Source organism: Pongo pygmaeus, chromosome 8 (genome assembly GCF_028885625.2).
Source record: "Pongo pygmaeus isolate AG05252 chromosome 8, NHGRI_mPonPyg2-v2.0_pri, whole genome shotgun sequence".
Taxonomy (NCBI): Eukaryota; Metazoa; Chordata; class Mammalia; order Primates; family Hominidae; genus Pongo; species Pongo pygmaeus.
Window position 1 is genome coordinate 106752244 of NC_072381.2, and position 24330 is coordinate 106776573.

The 24330-nt window shown below is 38.0% G+C and overlaps 1 protein-coding gene across 7 annotated transcripts in view; it reads left to right on the top strand.

Moving 5' to 3' along the window:
* BTRC (beta-transducin repeat containing E3 ubiquitin protein ligase) overlaps nt 1-24330 on the top strand; it is a 201626-nt gene that overhangs the window by 125303 nt on the left and 51993 nt on the right. For all 7 annotated transcript variants that reach the window (XM_054436164.2, XM_054436159.2, XM_054436163.2 and 4 more), the window contains one exon: nt 1817-1906. In XM_054436164.2, the coding sequence (XP_054292139.1) occupies nt 1817-1906 (90 nt within the window). The remainder of the gene's footprint in view (nt 1-1816; nt 1907-24330) is intronic.

Consider the following 24330-nt stretch of genomic DNA (forward strand, 5'->3'; position numbering starts at 1 on the left):
CCTCGGCCTCCCAAAGTGCTGGGATCACAGGCATGAGCCACTGTGCCCAGCTATCACCAATTTTTAAAATCCATTTCCTGTGATTTTTTTCTTTCATTTTTATTTGGAGACAATGTCTTGCTCTGTTGCCCAGGCTGGAGTGCAGTGGCGTGATCTCGGCTCACTACAACCTCCATCTCCTGGGCTCAAGCTATTCTTGTGCCTCAGCCTCCTGAGTAGCTGGAACTACAGGCACCCACCACCATGCCCGGCTAATTTTTTGTATTTTAGTAGAGAGTTTTACCATGTTTTACCATGTTGCCCAGGGTGGCCTCAAACTCCTGAGCTCAGGCAATCTTCCCACCTCGGCTTCTCAAAGTGTTAGGATTACAGCTATGAGCCACCGCACCTGGCCTGATTTTTCTATTTTATCTCCTCAACATTACCAGATGTACTTAAGGGATAACTTCTAAGGTCTAGATAGGCCCAGTGAGGCTGCTCATGCCTGTAATCCCAGCACTTTGGGAGGCTGAGGTGGGTGGGTCACCTGAGGTCAGTTGTTCAAGACCAGCCTGGCCAACATGATGAAACCCCATCTCTACTAAAAATACAAAAAATTAGCTGGGCGTGGTGGCAGGCGCCTGTAAGCCCAGCTACTCGGGAGACTCAGGCGGGAGAATCGCTTGAACCTGGGAGGCGGAGGTTGTAGTGAGCCGAGATTGTGCCACTGCACTCCAGCCTGGGCAACAGAGCAAGACTCCGTCTCAAAAAAAAAAAAGAAAGATTAGGTAAATGTTGGTTTATCTTTTTTCAATGTTCTTTCAATTTTGGTTTATTTCTTTTTTCTTTTTAAAGCCAAAAGTCAAAGCTTGTACTGAGATTCTTTTATAAAAATATTTCATGATTGGTTTTAAAATAATTTTTTTTTCTGGATAGTTTAAAATTTTTTCATTTATTGTTATGAATAAGAAACATGTCAGCTAAGCACAATGGCTCGTCTCTGTAATCCCAGCACATTAGAAGGCTGAGGCAGGAGGATCATTTGAGCTCAGGAGTTCAAGACCAGCTTAGGCAACATGACAAAACCCCATCTCTACAAAAAATACAAAAAATTAGCTGGGCGTGGTAGCGTGTCCCTATAGTCCCCCACCTACTCCAGAGGATCACTTGAGTCCCAGAGGCGTAGATTGCAGAGAGCCAAGATCTCACCGCTGTATTTCCAGCTGGGGTGACAGAGTAAGACCCTATCTCAAAAAAAAAAAAAAAAAAAAAAGAAAAGAAAAAAAAGAGAAAGAAACATGTCCTCTGTGGGAGGCTGAGGCAGGAGAATCGCTTGAACCCCGGAGGCGGAGGTTGTAGTGAGCCAAGATCACGCCAGTGCACCCCAGCCTGGGCGACAGAGCAAGACTCCATCTGGGGGGAAAAAAAAGAAGCATGCCCTCTAACTGCTTTCAAATCTTGATGGTTTTGAAAGTTTAGAAGGAAAAACAACAAAAATAAATCTTTTCTCAGAACGGTAACTGCTGTTCTAAACAGAACTAAGCTCTTCAAATTTGCATTTTAAAATGCTACATAATCAGTACCCCCACCTTCCATTAATCATTAATACAATGAAGCCACTGCTGCTTACATACTTGTTCATGGGCACATCAGTGGCTTTTGTAGCCTCTATCTTTGCCCTCCTCCTTTTCTAACTTACCTCTCAGTTCCCAGAAGTCTTAATTTATAGATAAAATCTATTTGTGTTTTGACTTGAGAAATAGAGCAGAATTTGAAAACAGGATATGGCCGTATTTCAATATTTTAAAAACCTGTTTCCAACAAATTCTCTTTACAGACGTACAACAGCTGTGCCAGACTCTGCTTAAACCAAGAAACAGTATGTTTAGCAAGCACTGCTATGAAGACTGAGAATTGTGTGGCCAAAGTAAGTAATATTGCTCATCAATGTATATTATACCACACCATAACAGTGCCATATCTGTGGGCATCTTTACTCAGTATTGCTTAAGGATTATTATAGGATTATATAGTTAAGAAAAAAATACAAACAGGCATCATTTTATCTAGAACAGATTGCAAGTTAGATTCTCCACCTCTTAATTGCAACAGAATCTTTTGCTTATGAATTCTGGTCACCTTTTAGACTGATTCACATTTGTTCCTGACACTAGTTGTAGATTATCACATATCAGTAGGATTTGTATAAGATAATGTACAATTGTTTTGATAAGTTTGTGGTTTTTAAATGCAGTTATTTGTAGAGTACATCACATCATTGCAAGGACTGTGAAATATGCTATAGACAACCAAATTATTGTATCACTATTATTATTTATTGAGTGGCTAATGTTAGAAATGCTGCTTTTGATGATCTTGATCCACATGGACAAGTATGTTTAGTCATGTCTATGGGTTACCTCTTTTTCATGTATATATGTCATCTCTATAGCCTAGAAGTAAAATTAATCTTAAATATTAGAGATCTGATGCTTTTTATATCTATCATAACTCACATTTTCCAAATATCTGTAATTACTGAGGAATTTTGACTTAAATTCAAGTGTCAGTCATTTTAGGAATAAGTACTATTAAGTATGGGCTTTGTTTCTTTTACTTGAATTATCTGCAAAAATATTGCCTTTATATCTATTCATAGATTTGCTACTGTTACAACATTCCCAACTTGAACTATTTTAGTTTAACCTATTTTATTATAGACCCAGGCCCTCAGTTCCTTACTATTATTATTAGAGCCAGGACTGGTGTCATGTCATTGCTATCCTTTGCTACAAAAAGCTAATGACAGTTGTCTTAGTCCATGTGGGCTGCTATAACAAAAATACTGTAAGCTGGGTGGCTTATAAACAAAACTAATTTTTTTCTTATAGGGGCTGAGAAGTCCAAGATGAGAGCACTAGCAGATTCAGTGTCTGGTGAGGGCTTGCTCTCTGCCTCATAGATGGTGCCTTCTCACTGCATCCTCACATGATAGAAGAGACTAGCTAGATATCCGAGGTCTCTTTTTCATAAGGGCACTAATCCCATTTACAAGGGGTCTGCGTTCATGAATTTTGGAGAACACAAACGTTCAGACCATAGCAAAAGCAGAGTTTTTGTTTATTTTTCCTTAAAACATGCAGTAGTCTCTGGGCCTGCTCTATCAACTGGAAATATATCACACAAAATATAACCATTGAAATCATACATATAAGAAATACCAGAATTTATTTAAAATTACAATTTAAAAAGGTAGAGTTCATCAGTTAAATGTCTCTTAAATTCAAATATGTTAATATTTTGCTACAAAATGTAATTATAAATTACATATTTATTTTTTCAGTCATTTAGTCACAACTAACAAGTGCTAACTGACCCTATTTTATTTTGTTTTGTTTTATTTTATTTTTAGAGACAGGGTCTTGCTCTGTCGCCCAGGGTAGAGTGCAATGGCACAATCCTAGCTCAATGCAGCCTTTACCTCCTGGGCTCAAGCCCTGATCTTCCTGCCTCAGCCTCCCGAGTAGCTGAGAACATGGGTGCATGCCACCACACCCAGCTAATTTTTGGTTTTTGGTTTTTTAGAGTTGTTTTGTTTTGTAGAGATGAGGTGTCGCTGTATTGCCTAGGCTGGTCTCGAACTCCTGGCCTTGAGTGATCCTCCCCACTAGGCCTGCCAAAGAGTTGGGATTACAAGCGTGAGCCACTGCACCCAGCCCAAGTCTACTTTATATCCTGCTTTTGTGCATGGAAACAGGGATACACAGTTATTTGGGCCTTTAAAAATATACTTTCTTTCTTTCTTTTTTTTTTTTTTTTTTTTGGCCATGCTGCTCTTAGTTTCATCACAAGTGGGTGACTTCTGGCTAAATAAGGTAAAATTTTAGCATGAGCACCAATCCAAGGACAGGGTGACGATTTTAATGAGTTTCATTGAGAGCTGGCCAAGTGAGCATCTGTTCCTTTTGTTTTCTCCATACTTTGTAAGCCAGGATCTCTAATCTAAATAGGTTGGTGTGTGTCTATATGATGTGGAGTTTTTTTTTTTATTGTTTTTTTCTCCCACCCTCTGCTTTATTGGTACATGGTTAAAAATCTTCTGCCATCTAGCACAATTATGTAATTTCTTCCATGCTTTTGGGTCTTGAGTGAGAAAGTAAGTTTGGGGCTGCTCATCAGTGTGTTTCACTTGCTCCCAAGTGGTGACCTTCTCATTGCATTGTTGCTTATTTTAACATTATTCTGACACCTATATCTTTTCATCATCCTCTTAAATAATCTAATTTAATAATGATGTCTATCATTTCCTATTGGAACCTAGTTAAATCACTGGTTCCTTTTATTGGCCCACATCCTGTCTTCTGGTTCATTGCTTCAGATTTGAGCCAAATAATCAGTTGGTCAATGTCAAATAAAAACACATAGCTGAAAAATTTTCTTTCTTGCAACAGTCTCCAGTGAGGTACCCATAGCATGAGAATACTGAAAAAGGTTTTCCCTTTTTTTGCGAGATGGAGTCTCACTTTGTCACCCAGGCTGGAGTGCAGTGGTGCCATCTTGGCTCACTACAACCTCCACCTCCTGGGTTCAAGCCATTCTCCTGCCTCAGCCTCCCGAGTGGCTGGGATTACAGAAGTGTGTCACCACAAGCTAATTTTTGTATTTTTTAGTAGAGACAGGGTTTCGCCATGTTGGCCAGGCTGGTCTTGAGCTTCTGACCTCAGGTGATCTCCCTGCCTCAGCCTCCCAAAGTGCTGGGATTACAGGTGTGAGCCACTGCACCTGGCCAAGTTTTTTCTTTTTTATTTACATGTGTTTTGTGTGTCTCATGATCCCTGTTTCTTTTTTTTTTTTTTTTTTTTGGAGACAGAGTCTTGCTCTGTCGCCCAGGCTGGAGTGCAGTGGCATGATCTCGGCTCACTGCAAGCTCCACCTCCCGGTTTTGCGCCATTTTCCTGCCTCAGCCTCCCAAGTAGCTGGGACTACAGGCGCCTGCCACCACGCCTGGCTAATTTTTTGTATTTTTAGTAGAGACAGGGTTTCACCGCGTTAGCCAGGATGGTCTTGATCTCCTGACCTCGTGATCCACCTGCCTCAGCCTCCCAAAGCGCTGGGATTACAGGCGTGAGCTGCCGCGCCTGGCCAACTGTTTCTATTGGCCTCTATTGCTTGACCTTTGAATGGAATGACTTGTCATTATTTTTGTTGGTCTGCAAGATTGTCCCTATTTCCTGTTCTTCACCTTTAGCCCTCAACTGAATAGTTTCATCTGCTGCATTGATATGGCTGCAGTGTTTTCTCAACTTGGTACAAGTGTCTGTTGTTAATTCAGATTGTACTCCATTGTGGCCTGAATCTGTAACCATTTCCATGTGAGAACAACTATAATATTGTGATATCAACCATTTTTGTCCTTTAGTTCAAAGAGTGACTTTGGCTTGGCTAGAGATACTAATTATAGTCCAAAACCTTATTATTGAATATGGTTCATGTAAGTTTTAGAGAAGACATTAATACCATTTATTTCCCTAAAAGCAGCAATGGTATTATGTTTGGACCCCTATAATACCTTGATTGTAACTCTTTTCCAGAAATATTGTAGTCTTACGATAGATAGCTCTATATGAAGGGTACCAATTAGTCCTCTGTAGAATACAAGAAACAAAGCTGTAAAACAAATTACAACCACCCTAAGTTGGCAATAATCTTGTTAGTCTTTAACTTGAAGAAAGAGGCCTAAGAAAAAATTTAAAACTAAAAATGGCCGGGCGCAGTGGCTCACGCCTGTAATCCCAGTACTTTGGGAGGCCAAGACGGGTGGATCACAAGGACAGGAGTTCGAGACCAGCCCGACCAACATGGTGAAACCCTGTCTCTACTAAAAGTATAAAAATTAGCTGGGCGTGGTGGCACACGCCTATAATCCCAGCTACTCAGGAGGCTGAGGCAGGAGAATCGCTTGAACCCGGGAGGCAGAGGTTGCAGTGAGCCAAGATCGTGCCACAGCACTCCAGCCTGGGTGACAGAGCGAGACTCAGTCTCAAAAAAAAAAACTAAAAATGAAGGAGAGTCTATTTCATCACTATAACTTAATCCAAGTAATATTTGGAGGCATTGAGATACCTTTTTATTTTTTTTCCAGAATTCTTTCTCCTGGTTATGGCCCTGTGTTTCATGAGATTTGTGTTTGGAGCATGATGAGCTCTGTGTTTATTGTAGCTTTAAATGGACAGTCATTATTAACAGTCAACTTAGTCTTTAAAATCCATAATCACATTGTGCTTATTACTTGTCAACCTTCATGATTTTTTTTAATTGGTAAAGAAAACTAACTGGAAGGCTGAAAAGCATGACTTTTTTATGTTATCTTGCTATTGGCTTTATTAAACTATTACTGCAAATTTTGGTCTTAGGTTTTTTTCCTAATTTACCCTTACCCACACCCACAGATACACAAATACATGCAGTTAAAATTGAATTGTTTGAATACATCTATCCAGATTCCTGGCCCAGATTAGAGAAGTTTTTCCTCTTTATGTTTGGGAAATAAACCCCTTCAGTAGCCCTTTGTGGATGTTCTGTATTTTAGCTGTTGTTGGTTGTTGTCACTGTTTTGTTATTTGAGACTAATAATCTGTTTGAAACTGACTGAGACAGAAAAATGTGATGTTCCTTTCCACTCACTCCAGATTTTGATAGAAGACTTGTTTTATTTATTTCCAAAATTATATCCGCAGGAAACAAGCTGTTTAAATTCAGATTATGCTGAAGCAAAATGGTCCTGGTATGAGAAGCAACGTGCTGTTTTACGAGCACAGAGTCCCTTTTCTCATAACTGATTGATAGTAAATATTTTCCTGAAGAATTATTGCCAACCATGAACAGTGCAACTGTTTCACTTTTTTTCCGTGCTACTTGCTGTACCAGCCATTGTCGGTAATTAAGATCTACAATTCACAATGCAGACGTTTGCACTTCCTCTGGGTCTGTGCTATTTATAAGGCATTTCAGCTGTTCAGAGTTTCTTTTGAGTTTTAAACTACATGTTAACAGGCTTCTTTAAGATACTGTTCCACAAGTAGCATGTCATATGGTCCGTTCTTCACACAGGCGCCTTTGTCAGGTCTAAACATTAGCTTTACAGAGAACATACTAAGATATAACCTTGTCATTGAGGCTGATGTGGTTGGAAAAACTGGAGTATAATGTGTTACACCTTGGGCTTATTGCTCTTTCAAAAAGACAGGAATGAACTTCAGATGTAATATTCTTTTTGAAAATCTTAATATTCATATGAGCTTAATGTGTTAATTGGGTTACAGAGATATACACAGTTAAATGAGTTTTCCAAGTTCACTTTGCATTAATAAGAGAAGCCAGGACCCCTCTTATAGACAAGAGTTTGTGTGTTTGTCAGATTAAGGATGTAAGAATACATTTTCTTCTAGATGTGCATGCCGTTTAAGAAAAATACAGACATGGGGCACCAAAACGGATCAGCAGATTGGCTGCACATTTGTTGTGTAATCAGCTTCAGGAACCCTAAGTAGCATATGCCATTGGTTGAGGAAAGTGTAAACAGGAATTTTGGTCTGTGTTAAAGTTGGTAAAATTTAAACCGTTTTCAACCAAAAAGAGATTTAAAAAAAAAAAGTCCAGACCCCAGCCCAGAATCTTTATGAATTATGCCCTAAAATAAGAGTAATTGCTTGTGCAGTCTTCTTGCTACCGGCACACATTGTTAAACATACAAGAAAAAGAAACAAGAAACTGAAAGCTGTCAACAAAATGTGTTTAAAACTTTGCCCCGAGTGGGCATCAGACTGGCTGTTTTTAAGCCTGAAGTCCAGCTGCATTGATTATGCACGTTGGCCATCAGCATCTTCCAGCAGAGCAGATCTGCAGAGAAAGGCAGGACCCAGGTTTTAGTGCTGATTCTGGATGGCCCTTGAATATAGACAGAATATAGACAGCTTATAACAAAGCCATTCCAAGGCAGTTTTATTTTACAAATCTAAAACTTTCTGTAGTTCTTTTGAACTACCGTGTTTCTGTACATTTCTTCAGTGAACTCTATGAACCTTTTTTTTTTTTTTTTAAATAGCAGCGGTTCAGCTGTTGGGAACCACTGATATATCTGACTGAGGCACTTCAAGATGCTAGAACCTATTCATATTTCTGTCTAGCCAGGGAGCTAATAAGCTCGAGCTTGTCTTTGTGGATTGATCTAGATTAGCATGAAATGAGCCCAGTCAGTGTCTTCCTCAGTGAAAAGGGAGAGGATGGGGGAAAGAGGGATGAAAGAAGAAAGTTCATCAAGAATTGACTGCAGTATTGCCTGCTGATGCATGTCGGATCACCCGCACAGAGAGATCACATGGCTTCTCCAAAAGTCAAACGATCAATTCGCCTCGTTTTGGCTCTGTACTTAATGCACAAACAGTGCGATCTGCGGGGCTGTAATTGCATTGTTAGGGCCAAGGAACAAGCCTGTGCCTTTTCAGCAGACAGCTGGCAGGGAGAGAGGCATGTTGTTAGGAAAGAGAGAGGCAAGGCAAATAAAATTACTGCTAACGCTCAGAGATCGGCAGGAGTCCTACTTGCCTAATCTTACCGGTGGGAGCAAGCGGCTGTTGTAATCCAATTATAGCAGCATAAGCAATTTGTTAGACACTCCGCATAATGTAACAATTTCCCAATAAACTCTGACTTGTAATAACGTCGGCAAGAGTCCGCATAAATCTGCCCGAATGGTGGGGGCTGGAGCATTCGGCTGGGGGCTTTTAATTGGCGCCATCAGCACGTTTTGCGGAGTGCAGTATGGTGCAGTCTTTTAGTGCAGGAATTTTAAGGAGAAAAGCATGGCACACGTTTCTCAGGGAAAAAAAAAAAAGTGGCCATTAAAAGGGGAACAGCAAGAAGGGCATACTCTTGCCTTCACATTACCTAGGAATCTTAGTGTAGAAAGAAAACAGGAGGAAGCCATGTTTCCTCCTAATACTAAAGAGGGGAGGTGGGGAAAAGAGTGTGTGAATTAGTTAAATTCCTTTATTTAAAAGGCATCGGTTTCTATTATTTATACCTTCATTTCCAGCCCCCTAAAATGCTGTTCAGGCAGCATTTAGCTAACATTTTTATAAAATGGTCATACTCAAGACAAGCCTAGAAATGCCAAGTTTAAATCTGTTTTCTTCTGGAGTTAGCATTTTCTTTACAACATGAAAATATATATTCTTTATGACCAGGACAAATCTTTTAAAGATATTATCTCACTGAATATCAGACCTTTCTATGGTGTTCTGACTTCTGCTTTAAGAAACTGTCACTTACTGAAGGGTTTAAATCTCAGCTTGTTTGCTTAGCTGCACTGCTTATTTTCTCATTCTGAAACATATTGTGAATATATATGATACTAGGATTAGTAATCAATCTTATTGAAACATTACATTTTATAAGAACATAGTATTTAAATTTATACTTGTGTGATCATTATAGAAATAATTTTGATTCCTAAGTAATAAAATTTCTGTTTTGGAAAAAAATTTGTTGTTATATGGGACAAAATAAAATCACCCTTATTAATTGATTAGCATTTGTAGACACAGAATAGGGTTGCTTATTATATAAGGTATAGAAGGCGAAGCCTGCTTATGGATTTGAGTTAATAGATTTTCATGCTACTCAATGTTTATTAAATGTTACCTACTTTCTTATGCCAACCCATTTCTTCATTGCTATATAATTTGTGTCAAAACCAACTGTATGAAGAACAGGATTTTTCAAAATATCCTGTTGCTGTGGGTATTACCACAATAAATACTTACTTGCAGTCTTAAACATTTCCTTCTGCTGAAACAAATGCAGCCTTCTTTGACTGGAGCTACATCAATAAACTGCAGTGCCTCTAATAAAGCCACTCAGTGTCTGGGTTTAACTAATGGCTGATTTTCATGGCTTTGACAGTGAGCTGTGTGCGTTATTTTCTCCTGATATTGTAAAAATAATGAGAGCAAATTAGAACAATCAGTTTACACAGATAGCTCCTGATTGGAGGCGATGGGCAATATGGCAGCAGGTAATCCATCTTTGGATTCCTGTCACATTAACTTCAACAGTGTGAAAAGATCAGGTGGGGTAAGCAGGGATCCTACCCAATCGGAACACTGAAATTAATGAGAAGAACAGTGTTCTGTGATCAACCTTTTAATTAGCAAGAGTGGAAACAGAGGGAATGATGAAGGCAGCACCACAGCTGCACAATGCCAGGCTCAGTTTCTGAAAAGGAAAGAAAAAAAAAATCTGTGTTTTATGTTACTTTTTTTCTTGCTGTATACAGCCATTATCTTTCCATTCTAGAGCTGGTTGCAGGCTTAAGAAATACTGCCTACTTTCCAAAGTAATGCCACAAATATGGTTGATATATTAATAATCTATAGACTAATTCTGTCAGGAGTCATTTGATTTTGACTCCTCTTTCTTTGGCAATTTCTTTGGCATTGTACTCTGGGTTTTAGGCTTGATTTTTCTAAAAATCAGGTAACCAGAGGAATTACATTTTTTAAAGTTCTGCCTTGTCAGCCTCCTCTCTCCTCATCACTCCAATTTAGAGTTTTCCTTGCAAGTAACATGAGAGTTTTCTGGTTTGGAGCATTTCTGTCACTTTGGGTTATTTAAAAGAGGAGCAAAATCCAGGCAGCCAGCTATGGCATATTTAAATTATATTCCTTTCCTGATTCTGTTTATTAGAAATTTGCTGTTTTGTTTTTCTATTACCTGTGCTATTGACTTCTCAGTGTTGGGCTGTGTTATTTCAATTTATATAATTGAGAACTGAATATCAATCAAGTAAGATGTTTATAGGAGAAAGAGGGAGAAAATCTAGGTATTAACTGAGACTAAAGGCTGATTCATCCATTCAAAGCTCAGATATACTAAAATTGTAACCTTGTTAATCAAATGGTATAAGGCTATAGAAGACATAAATGAGCAAAATTTCCTGAGCCAAATCAGCTTCTGTTTCCTAGACCTCTTTGGAAGGCTTTAATTTTGGGAAAGTATATGAGGCCATCATGATTTGCAGCGTGTTAGTCTTTATATATTAGACTTAGTGGCATACTATAAAAGCAAGTAATATGTTATAGGCTATGTAAATGAATTCAGATATCTTCCAAAGATACACAAAATAGTTTTTTCTTGATACTAATAATTAGGCATTTATTTGAAGTACTAATATGCAAAAGCTGGTTACCAGGTACCCACCTGAGTACAGAATTGGTAGGCAAGAGCCTAAAGTTAGTGTGAAATATTTAGGTTAGGTATGAGGTGATATTTTCTCATAGGACTTTTTTTCACAATATTTATAACTAATGTAGATTATATGTATCATAATATGTATAACTGTCTAGGCTTTCAGTGCTGAGATACTGCATTTACAGAAACTTAAGTCTCTAATATTATGCCTCTACATAAAACTCATCGTACAAAAGTACCTCACTTCCCCCTAGTACCATCTCCCTACCCTCTTCCCTGAAAAAACTTAGGATTCTGTTAGAACAGAAATCTGATTTTTTGTCATGTTTTATTTTGAGTGATAGTGAGCTTTTCCTGAAAACATTCATTTAGACTTGTATGTACCAATATTTTAGAATCAGTGATGTAATACCAAATAGTATCTAGGACTCCCCCCAGACAACTCTTTTTTTTTCTTTCCCAGAATCAAGAATAAAAGCAACCCAGATAACTCTTTAATAGTCTGATGCTACTGTGCATATTAATATTTAAAGTCCACTTATTATTTTGCGGATCCTTTTCTGCATTCCTTAATCTGAAAGAGAGATTTTTATTCTTAATACTTGTATGGATTTTTGTGGCTTTTTATGGGTGTAAATATTCTCCTCCCTCGTTTGACAGTTTCAAAAGCCTAGGTTCATAAGCTCTCCATGAATAAATATGTTCTTAGTCATATGGTGTAAAAAGATCGCTTACAAAGCTTGTGAAACCTGAGCCTTCCTTTTGAACCTTTTACTACCCATGAGCTCAGGAACCATACATGTAAAATTTTATTCTTGCGTCGTGACTTCAGCTTATGAGGGAAATTAGCTATGAATTTAAATGACTCTTCTACTCTATACCAAGTTTCTATGAAAATAAAATTGTATTTTTTCCTTTTTCCTAAAAGGAAAGTTTCATCTGACTAGTGTTTCTGCCGATATTTGTTCCCATTGTTAAAAGATTTGTTTCTTAAGATTAGCATTAAAATAGACGTCCTGTTTTTGAAGGCATCTGTTTTTGTTTATACTGTAATCCCAAAAATGTCCAACTGGCTGAATGGCCAAGAAACTCCCTTTTAATTTCCTAATAGAGCTAAAGTTAACAAGTCACCTTAAAGTCTACTAATTCCAATTAAGTTCACCTTGGAGAAATTTTCATTAGTCTAGTCCTTTGGCACTTACCCAGTACACCCTTAATTAAAGTTCTTATGCATGGGACCAGTTGTATCTATTATAAAGGTTATCATAATTCTAAGTTTTCTCTCCCACCCCCATTTTTTTTCAGGGTGTGTTTCCATATAAAGATCGAAAAAGTCCATTTTCTTTTCATGTGTCTTCAAGATGAAAGATCTTTTCCTTCCCTTCCTCCCTCCCTCTCTTCTTCCCTCCCTCACTCCCTCCCTCCCTTCCTTCCTTTCTTCTTCCTTCCTTCCTTTTCAGTTTTATACTACTCAGAAGTTTGAGGAGGAGAGAGAATACATTAAAATGTATTGAGCCCCAGTGTTCAGGCACTATATAGTGCTAGCTGTGTGTTACTTATTTGGATTCTCATGTGAACCTGGTGAGATGGACAGGATCCCACTTTACAAACGAGGAACGAGAAGCTTAGATAAGTTAAACCTTTTCCAAATTTTCACATCTTTAAATGATAGAGTCAAGTTTTGAACTAAGATCTGACTTCAGAGTTCTTGCTCACTAGATTGCCTTTCAGGTAGTATTTGGAGGCCTCTGCACCTCTCCTACCAGGATGCTTCCCCCGTCGCATTGTGTAGCACCTATAGCTTTTCTCCATTTGATTTGTATAGCACTTTGACATCTAGCAAACGTTATTTTCTCGTCTTTCTCCACTTCCTATCTCTTGCTGCTTGTATAAATATCTTGTTCAGGCTGAACTGAGAGAAGTAGTGTATTCAGAAAACTTACTATCTCTTTTCGGCTGGGTGTGGTGCCTCACACCTGTAATCCCAGCACTTTGGGAGGCCTAGGTGGGCGGATCACTTGAGGTCAGGAGTTCAAGACCAGCCTGGCCAACATGATGAAACCCTGTCTCTACTAAAAATACAAAAATTAGGTGGATGTGGTGGCTGCACCTGTGGTCCCAGCTACTCAGGAGGCTGAGGTAAGGAGAATCACTTGAACCTGGGAGGCAGAGGTTGCAGTGGGCCAAGATTGTGCCACTGCACTCCAGCCTGGGTAAAGGAGCAAGACACTGTCTCAAAAAAAAAAAAAAAAAAGAACTCTCTCTTTTCTGGGTTACCTAGTCGGTAATTCCATGCAGCTTAAATAGTCACCTGCCTTATTAACATAGTATACAGATCTTTCAAGGATCTAAGATGACTTCTTGGCTCCATATTACATTGTTTTGTATATAAAATGACCGAGATAATATTAGACAACTGGTTCAGGGTGGTGAATTACTTTAGTAATTGTTTTAGAAGTTGTTTCGGAATACAGATCTTATCCTGTTGTCTGTGTCACAATTTGTAGTGTAAGCATGCACTGGCAGTCCTTTCATACCAACACATTTGTTTTTCCCACTTAAACTTGGTTATTAATTTTGTCAATTAAAAATGTGTCCCTTGGCCTGGTGTGGCTCGCACTTGTAATCCCAGTACTTTGGGAGGCTGAGGTGGGAGGAACACCTGAGGTCAGGAGTTCAAAACCAGCCTGGCCAATGTGCTGAAACCCCGTTTCTACTAAAAATACAAAAAAATTAGTTGGGTGTGGTGGCAGGTGCCTATAAGCCCAGCTACTCAGGAGGCTGAGGCAGGAGAATTGCTTGAACCCAGGAGGCAGAGGTTGCAGTGAGCCAAGATCACGCCACTGCACTCCAGCCTGGGTGACAGAGTAAGACTCTATCTAAAAAAAAAAAAAAAGTTTCTTAAGGCTTCAGGTCTGTCTGATTACACTTCAGTAAATATTTTTATATTTTGATTCATGCTTCTAGATGGTTCGGTGATTGTGAAGACATGATGAGGTTATGAGAATTTAGCTGGACCTTGAAATCCTATGTCTCAGAGAAAAGGCTTGGGACAGGGATGAGTGATTAGAAGAAATAGTTTTTTTTAAAGCAAATGAAAACAAAGCAGACAAACACCAATATTACTATTTTGTGTGTATGTGTAGTTGTTTTTTTTTGTTTTGTTTTGTTTTTTTAACTCCCTGGGTATTCTCTAATGGAAAGGTTAGAAATGCTTGACAGTTAAGGGTGGCATAAATTTTTCACACAGACTCATAAAAGTATGTAAGAAGCACTTGCTCAACATGGAGCACTAAGACCATGACAAGCAGGAACAGTAAAATATTTCTAGAAGAATGAACATAAATTTATGTTTTGTACCTCAAACATCACTTCTCTAATTTAATCCACATTTTCTAGGAATATCTAAGAGCATAAGAAATTTAATTATACAGTTTTGGGTTTGTTTGTTTGTTTCAATGTGGAAGCAAGCCAAAAGGGAAATATAGAGAGAAAACCATGTTTAAAAAGAAATGGTTCCTGCAGTGTTAACTATGGAGTCTGTAGCGTGACTCTGTAATGGAATATCATGGCAGGGGGTATAATACTGTAAATAAGATGAATATGCCACTTGTGGATTAATGGGCAACCTAAAGAGTGCTTTTATTTACATCTATGTGTGACGTTCATTTTCAGCTTGTATATTTTTCTCTTATTCTTGTGATTATAGTATTTACAAATCTAACATTTTAATTACGGAACTTTCTACTGATTTTTAAAAAAATCTGTTTCCATGAATCTTGCTCCATATTTATTTTTGTAGTATTAATATATTGTCATTTTAGACTTTAAAATTGATAGATTGAAGGCATTTTCTTTAACCCTTTCTTTAGATAATGAGACGAGGTAGTTTCTGAAATGTATTGAATTCATAAAATACAGCTATTTTTAATTTTTTTCTTATGAAAGATGGAGTATAGATACCACGAGTGTCCAGATTATAGCAGATTCCATTTGCAGTGATAGTTTTGTGGATATGGTATGCTTTTCAAAGGTTTAGGTACTAATTAATGTAAACTTGAATACATCTAGCCTGGGACACTAGAGGAGCTACTGTCTCAACATTATAACATTATAACATGCAATAAAGGTAAGTACTAAGTGAGATTTTATAAAACTGATTTTTTAGTCAGCAGTTTAGGTTGCTGTTGATTGCAAATTACTAGTATTATTTAGTGCCCTTGAAACTTCTAAAGTTGGAGGTTTCATTGTTAGTTACTCCCTGCTTTCCTTCAATAGAAAATGTGTAGTAAAGGTTATTTATAAAAGACTAATTGTATCCAAAGGTAAATGGTCTTATTATAGAGTTTGTATAGGATTTATTTTCACTTGCACGGGTAGATTCTCAAAATGTATTTGAATGTGAATGACTTCAAACAAAAAAAAAGTAAAAAATTTTTAAAAAGTACTAAAATCCAAAGATTTTGTCATCAAATTTGACAGCCTTTTTGCACCATTACAGGTATTTATTGAATGTTTATGATGTAGTAGGCATATACATTTTCACTGAAATCATCACAGTAGTCTCATTGTGTTTACACACAAATGAAGTAGAATTCAGATTAAGTAATTTGCCCAAGGTCATACTGTATGTTGCAGCACTGGAATTTGAACCCAGACCATCTGGCCCCATGGCCTTGTGCTTTCAAACCACTGTGTTTGTGAATTTTAATACATAGAAATTAGGGTAGATGTAGCAAATGGGGGGATTATCTAAAACATTCTCTGTGGTGTCTGTTGAATGTTAACAATTTACTAACAACTAGCCAGGATTTGGAAATCGCAGAAGTATGCAAATTGGTTATATAAAATTATGATAGAGTAATACATCTTAGGTTTGTTGTTCTTCTCTTGCACTTATAGTATTTTCCTTTTTAGCATTCCATATGAGATGATAAAAATTAAAAATGCCTCAATTAGCAGCCACAAAAAAGTAAAGCTGTTAATTGAACCTTGTAATCTCTTACTGTCTGTTAGGCTTTTCTTTTCAAGCTTTGATTGTGTGTAATAAAACTGTGGCTTAATTAATGCCAGGATTCTGAAGCCTTTGGATGCCACAAAAGAGAGTGAAGTGGAGAAACCAAGGGGCAGCATCAAATAGCTTTTCTGTTGTGTTAATTTAGCCCTGTCGTTCTTGTTCTAGTTCATGATATACAGCTCCCACCAGATACTCACTTGGTGAATTGAAAGAGGAGCTGTAGTGAATACTGTCTTAGGAAAAACACAACTCTTGATTGAGGCTATCAGTAGGTTAATGAATAACTGTTTTCAGACAACATTTCACCCCTAGTTTGAGCTGCTCTTAGAATGAATGTGGCCAGGTTAATGTGACCAGCAGACATAATGCAAAACCAAACTAAGGTGGTAAATTGGCATCTTGGCTTTGTTGCACATGCAGGAAAGATCCAGGACTGGTGTCAGAGGTATACTGTCTTTGGCAGAAGAGTGCTTGTGCATAACCAGAGTACAAGAGAGGAAGTCATACTGATTTATATTATTCTTCATTTCATATGCTAAAAAACAAAATGGCAACCGTTTCTCTAGGAAATTGCTAAAGCTGACTTTATAGACATACTTTTTGAGGGATCCATATGCTTTAAAATAAATACGTTGATAGGAAATGTTTGCTATAACTCAAAAAATATTTTCTTAATTTTGAGAATGCGGAATATTGAATAAGACATAATTGTCTTCCCTAAAATGAATTTACTTTTAAGGTGACTCTGCATTTTCTTCTTTTTCTTTCTCTCATTTTCCCTCCTTGATTCAAGGAACTTATTAATTAGCTGGTTTTATACACGTATTGATTTTAACAAGTATATAGAAAAGCCATGTTTCTTTCAGGATGAGAAAGATTTGAAATCCAACCATGAAAAATGAAGCCCCTTGTATTTCTGGCTGCATTCCCAGAATAGTTGTGTAGTATAATTATTGAACTTTTAACACCTGCCCAAATTCTGTCTGGATTGCATAGGATTACAACATCACATCTAAATTATACTTTCTGATAATATTCAAATGTGAAATAGACATTGTTGTGTGGAGGCAGTGACATCGTAATTTTCAGTGTTTTAAAGTGTCAATGGTAAAGGGAGTTTACAAGCATAGGAAGAGAACACAGGCTTTATGTTGAAAAAGGTCTCTGTCGTCCAGGGGTTATTTAATGCTAATAAATACTTGTTTTGGAATGGAGGGAACTAGGTTAAGTGTTTACAGCCAAAACTTTCTATTTTCCTCCACCAAAGAGCAGGGTTCTCCTAATACTGACCCACTTTACTCTTAGACAATACTACAGGTACAGTGGTTATACAGCCATGAAGAGAAAAATAAATGAGACCAGAAAGATTTTTTAGTAGGAAGTGTTTGGTAGCATGTTGCTTTGTTGGTGGAACATAATGTTGCCACAAACCATGAATAAATATTCTGAATTATCTAATATTATAGCAGTTATAACCATTTTTAAGCCTCCTTTCTAAGTAGGTATTTCTCTCCTGGCTTTCTGTGCTGTGAACTTTACAAAACTGGCATAGGCAGCCTATTAATTATTCATATCATAGCAACAATTAAAGCAAATTAAAAATAAAAATCACCATATTGCATTTAACTGTGGGCAGCACCAAACTGTGTCAGCTCTGTAAGGGCCTGTGGTGTTTCCTTAGTTAAAAGTGCTAGAGGGAGCTCTAACCTTGTTCAGAGTGGTGGCATATGGGAACAATTGTCTGTATGTGGCCATAGGTTTGCAAGTGAAGATATAGTCTCAGGCTCTTCTGTGGCAAAAATTTAAATCTTTTTTATTAGAAGTCCCTGTTTCCTTTATATCTGAAAATAAGGGCTAGGACAGTCTATCTATAGCCAAACAGAACTGTGTTAATCCTTATTGCCCTTTTTGTGAATATAATCATAGTGAATTTTCACGAAGTGAACATACCTGTGTGATTACCATCAGATTTTATTTTTATTTTTTAAAAATTCCAAATTAAGTTCACATCCACCCAGATTTTAATAGGAAAAGAGAAATAAAAAGACCGTTACTGGAGCCCACTACTACCCTCTGTAAGTCACTACCCTTCCAAGGGTAAACATTATCCTCACTTGTAACACCATACATTAGTTCTGCCTGGTTTTGAGCCTCATGTAAATGGAACCATATAGTATTTTTTTTACTGTCTGAATTATTTCACTGTTTTTGAGAGTCATTTATATTGTTATATATAGTTATAATTTGTTATTGATATGTAATATTTCATTATACATATATGCCATAATTTATCCATTTTACTGTAAGTGAACATTGGGTTTCTTTCAGATTTTCATAACTACAAAAAATTATTTTATGTATATTTTCATGAATATATACAATCAGTGTATTTGAATGGGTATATTAACCAGCAGAGGAATTGGAATTTCCAAACTAGCACCAATTTTTATACAGCGTGAATAAAAGTTCCATCATTCCTTTTTCTCACCAACCAACACTTGGTGTTGTCTGCCTTTTTCATTGTAGCATTCTGGTGATACGTAGTAGTGTTATGTATGACATTTTGGATTTTTTTTTTAATTTTTATTTTAGAGGCATGGCTTCACTCTGTCACCCAGGCTGGAGTGCATCGACACAATCATAGCTCACTGTAACCTTGAGCTACTGGCCTCAGGCAGTCCTCTTGCCTCAGCCTCCCAAAGTGCTGGAATTACTGACTTTTTTAAAAATTGCAATTTAAAAAATAATAATAATATAAAATTTATCATCTTACTATTTTTAAGTATACAGTTTATTAGCTTTGAGTATATTCACATTGTTGTCACATTGTTTTTCATTCAAATTTCTCTGAACACTATTAAAATAGAGCATATTTTTATATGTTGATTGGCCATTTGGATGTGAAGTTCTTGTTCAACTCTTTTCCCATTTTTTTCTGTTGGATTTTATGTATTTTTCTTAAAGATTTATAAGAATTCTTTATAAATTCTGGATACAGTTTATTTGTCTATATGTACTGCATATGTTTCTCCTAAACTGTGACTTGCCTTTTCACTTTTTAAATGATGTCTGTGATGAACAGAGGTTCTTAATTTAAGAGTCCAATTTATGGATCTTTGCATTTTACAGTTAGTGTTTTTACATTCTACTTAAGAAATCTGCCTATCCCAATGTCTTAAAGACATTGTTTTCTCTAGTTTTTGTGGTTTTATGTTTCATGTTTAGATCTATAATTCGTTTGATTTTTGTGTATGATGCGTGGTAGAGGTGAGAATTCTTTGTTTTCCAGTGTGATAACCAGTTGACCTAACACCATTTATTAAAATGTGTAGTTCCCATTATACTGGATTGTTTTCTTTGACCATATGCCTATAGGTCTTTATCAAAATCTTGAACTCTGATAGTAAGTGCCCTAGCTTTGTTGTTACTCTTCAAGATTATCTTGGTCATTCTTGGTTATTTTCATTTCCATATAAATTTTAGAATCGCCAATATTTACCAGCTGTGTGATCCACGCCTTGTGAACTACAGCACTTGAACATGGAACAGTCTTCATATATTTGTTTAAATATTAATATATTAAAGCTGGGCATGGTAGTTCATGCCTGTAATCCTGGCACTTTGGGATGCCCAGGTGGGAGGATTGAGCCTAGGAGTTTGAGACCAGCCTGGTCAACAAAGTGAGACCACTGTCTCTACAAATAAAAAATTAAAAAAAAAATTTATCCAGGCATGGTGGTGCGCACCTGTAGTCCCAGCTATTCAGGAGGCTGAAGTGAGAAGATCATTTGAGCTTGGGAGGTTGAGGCTGCAGTGAACCGTGATCATGCCACTGCACTCCAGGCTGGGTGATAGAGTGAGACCCTGTCTATCAATCAATCAACCCATAATAAATAAACGGAGTTGGCTGGGTGTGATGACTCATGCCTGTAATCCCAGCACTTTGGGAGGCCAACATGGGCAGGTCACAAGGTCAAGAGATCGAGAACATATTGGCCAACATGGTGAAACCCCATCTCTACTAAAAATACAAAAATTAACTGGGCATGGTGGCATGTGCCTGTAGTCCCAGCTACTCGGGAGGCTGAGGCAGGAGAATTGCTTGAACCCGGGAGGCAGAGCTTGCAGTGAGCCGTGATCGTTCCACTTCACTCCAGCCTGGTGACAGAGTGAGACTCCGTCTCTTAATTAATTAATTTAATTAATTAAAGTTGAGATATACATTGACATATACAGAGAGAGTACACACAAAACTCTGTACTCTGTATATTGACATATACAGAGAGAGTACACACAACTCTGTACACACAAAAATTCCCTAAGTTGTAGTTTCTTCTGATTTTGCCCAGACCCTTTTAACCTGGCTTTCTTAAGCTGCTTTTTTTGAGATGGAGTCTCATCCTGTCGCTCAGGCTGGAGTGTGGTGGCGTGATCTCAGCTCACTGCAACCTCTGCTTCCTGGGTTCAAGCAATTCCCCTGCCTCAGCCTCCCTAGTAGATGGGACCACAGACATGTGCCACCACGCACAGCTAATTTTTGTATTTTTAGTGGAGATGGGGTTTCACTATTTTGGCCAGGCTGGTCTTGAACTCCTGAACTCAGGTGATCTGCCCGCCTTGGCCTCCCAAAATGCTGGGATTACAGGTGTGAGCCACCACGCCCGGCCTCCTAAGCTGCTGTTACAATCTAAATCACATCATAACTCTTTTTTCTTTTCTTCACAATTCTGTCCTCAGTCCCATAAGCTAATGGTGGCCACACAAGTTAGCACATTTTAAAAGTATTTTAGTCATGATTCCTCTACTGGGGAATTTGGCATTAAGTTTCTATTAAAACTACAGTTTTAAAGTTTAGTGGGCAGGTCCTAATACAGCCTTAATTGTTGAGATGGTTTCTTGGTGCTAGAAAATAATAATAGCAGGCCAGCCGCGGTGGTTCACGCCTGTAATCCCACCACTTTGGGAAGCCGAGGCAGGCAGATCACCTGAGGTCAGGAGTTCGAGACCAGCCTGACCAACATGGTGAAACCACGTCTCTACTAAAAATACAAAAAAAGTAGCTGGGTGTAGTGGTGCGCGCCTGTAATCCCAGCTACTCAGGAGGCTGAGGCAGGAGAATCACTTAAACACAGGAGGCGGAGGTTGCAGTGAGCTGAGATCATGCCATTGCACTCCAGCCTGGGCAACAAGGGCGAGACTCTGTCTCAAAAAAAAAGGAAAAAGAAAATAATAGCCACCTTTAGTAACCATGTACGTGCTAGATCCTGTTCCAAGTATTTCATATACATAATCTGTTATTTCATATGACAATTCTAGGAAGTAGGTGGTATTAGTTTCATTTACAGGGGGAAAAAGTGAAGCTTAAAGAAGGCAACTAACTTGTTCAGGTCTGTATAGCTTGTACATGGCAGACACTTGGCCTGTACCTGGGCTTGTCTGACTCTATGCAGTACTACCTTTTTTTTTGAGACCAGAGTCTCGTTCTGTTGGGCTGGAGTGCAGTGGTGTGATCTGGGCTCACTGCAACCTCCGCCTTCTGGGCTCAAGCAATTCTTATGAGTAGCCAGGATTATAGGCATGCACCACCATGCCCAGCTAAATTTTTTTTGTATTTTTAGTAGAAATGGGGTTTCACCATGTTGCCCAGGCTGCTGTCAAACTCCTGGCCTCAAAGTGATCTGCCCACCTCAGCCTCCCAAAGTGCTAGGATTACAGGCGTGAACCACCGCGGCTGGCCTGCTATTATTATTTTCTAGCACCAATGAGCCACCATGCTTGGCCACTATGCAGTACTACCTTTTAAATAATTATGTATCTTACCACCTCCATAAATAAAGCCCTGGGTCCTTCATATTATATTTAAGAATATACCCTCCAAAATGTCTTGATTCTGTCTTTGTCACACCCCTAACCCCCATTCTCACTGCTGTTCTCCTAGTTCATGTCTATTCTGATATCAGCCCACTCTTCCATCCTTACTTACTATGTAGGCCTACCAGATTGCTTGCTATCAAGAAATGCTATCACCACAGAAAGATGATGTTACAAATTCTGCTTCTACCTTCCAATGAAACTTAATTCTTTCAAATGGAAATCAAGCCTCAGTGCTTGTCCATATTCATTTAGTTATTACAATAGCTAATATGCCACCTTGGTCTTGAGGGCACTTGATGGACTTTGGAATCTGAAAGAAAAAGCTCTCTGCAATACAGCATGCTATGGACTATAATGCTGAACATACAACTGGCAAAGAACAGTAGCCATCTGATCGTGAGCACTTATCTTAATAAAGCTTTGAGAGGATTCCAACGGGTTTTTTATTTCTAGTTGCAGACTTTTCTTGTGGCCCTACTGTGGTTGTGCACTGCTTAATGATGGGGATATGTATGAAAATGTGTCATTAGGCAATTTTGTCATATTGCAAACATTATAGAGTGTACTTCTGCAAATCTAAATGGTATAGCCTCCTATACACCTAGGCTATATGGTATACCTATTACTCCTAGGCAACAAACCTGTACACCATGTCAGCATACTGAATACTCTATGCATCATAACATGATGGTGTTTGTGTATCTAAACATTTCTAAACATAGAAAAGGTATAGTAAGAATATAATACTATAATCTTAGGGACCATAGTTGTATATGCAGTTATTGACTAAAATATCATCACATGGTGCATGACTGTACTTTGATTTGGCCCTAAGGGAGACCAGTTGGTGTATATAACTTTTTGCCTTCTTATGAAGCAAAGGGATTATTAATAAAGAGATACGTTCATTTATAGACAGTTTTCTAGAAAGCCTTTATTAAATACTGGAAACTGTGGGGAGGGGTAGTTGGGGAAATTAGAAGAGTTGATGTGAAAGAAATGAGGCATATTGAGACAGAAAACTTCAAGAAGGCATTACTAGGGCTTCAGATCCTAGTGTCAGCCATGAAGAAGGCTAAAACCTTAAAGCTTTTAAGGTTTTAAATTAATTTTAGAGTCAGCATGTAGAAAAGTCAGAGAATAATAGTATTACCTGTGTACCTGTCACTCAGAATGATAGCATTTCTTTGCATTAAAAACTCAATTGTTTCAGAAAAGTTTGACCTGTTCTTGGGATTACAGAATATCTTGCTTGCCCAAATAATATTGTGAAAAATGTTTTTTAAAATTCGAGGGCCAGGCACAGTGGCTCAAGTCTGTAATCCCAGCACTTTGGGAGGCCAAGGCAGGTGGATCACCTGAGGTCAGGAGTTCAAGACAAGCCTGGCCAACATGGCGAAACCCCACCTCTACTAAAAATACAAAAAATTAGCCAGGCATGGTGGCACACGCCTGTAGTCCCAGCTACTCAGGAGGCTGAGGCAGAATTGCCTGAACCTGGGGGGCAGAGGTTGCAGTGAGTGGAGTACACTGCACTCCAGCGTGGGCAACAGAGTGAGACTCCGTCTCAAAAAAAAAAAGGAGGTGTATGCTTAAACGCCAATATGATGGGTTTTAAGTAAGAACATGTGAAGAATGAATCTCTATTTTTAAATTTATATACGCAATTTTAACTTACAGTAGAACTGGATTATAGACTCAAAGTTTAAGAGCCAGACTGAGCTTCAGATAATCCCATCCACTCACTCATGTTACAGATGAGCTCCCATGCCAGTAGATACTTCCCCCAGGTTATATGGCTAATTAGTGATTTAGACTGGGCCTAAATCTCTTTAGCATCATGTTGCCTCACTTTTGCTTTCAGGCTACATTAAAAACATTTATGTCAACTATAAGAAAACTTTTTGATGAATGATATGTTTCCAGAGCATCAAATTTCAGTATGTATTCCTTAAATGGAAAATAGAAATAAACTACAGTGTTTGATACATAGAAAAATTCCATGGGAAAGAGTTATTAGTACCCTTGAGCCTCGTATTTATAGTGCTCCATATGAACTTAAACCACTCCCAGGTAAAATAAAAAGGTTAGGTAGTAAACCAGAAAATGTCTTTATAGAAACTATTTCGTGCTCTAAGAAAAGCCAAGTTCTTCAAAGAAAGGATACAAGTCCTATTTTTAAATCAAGTGCATAAATTTTATGGAGGTGA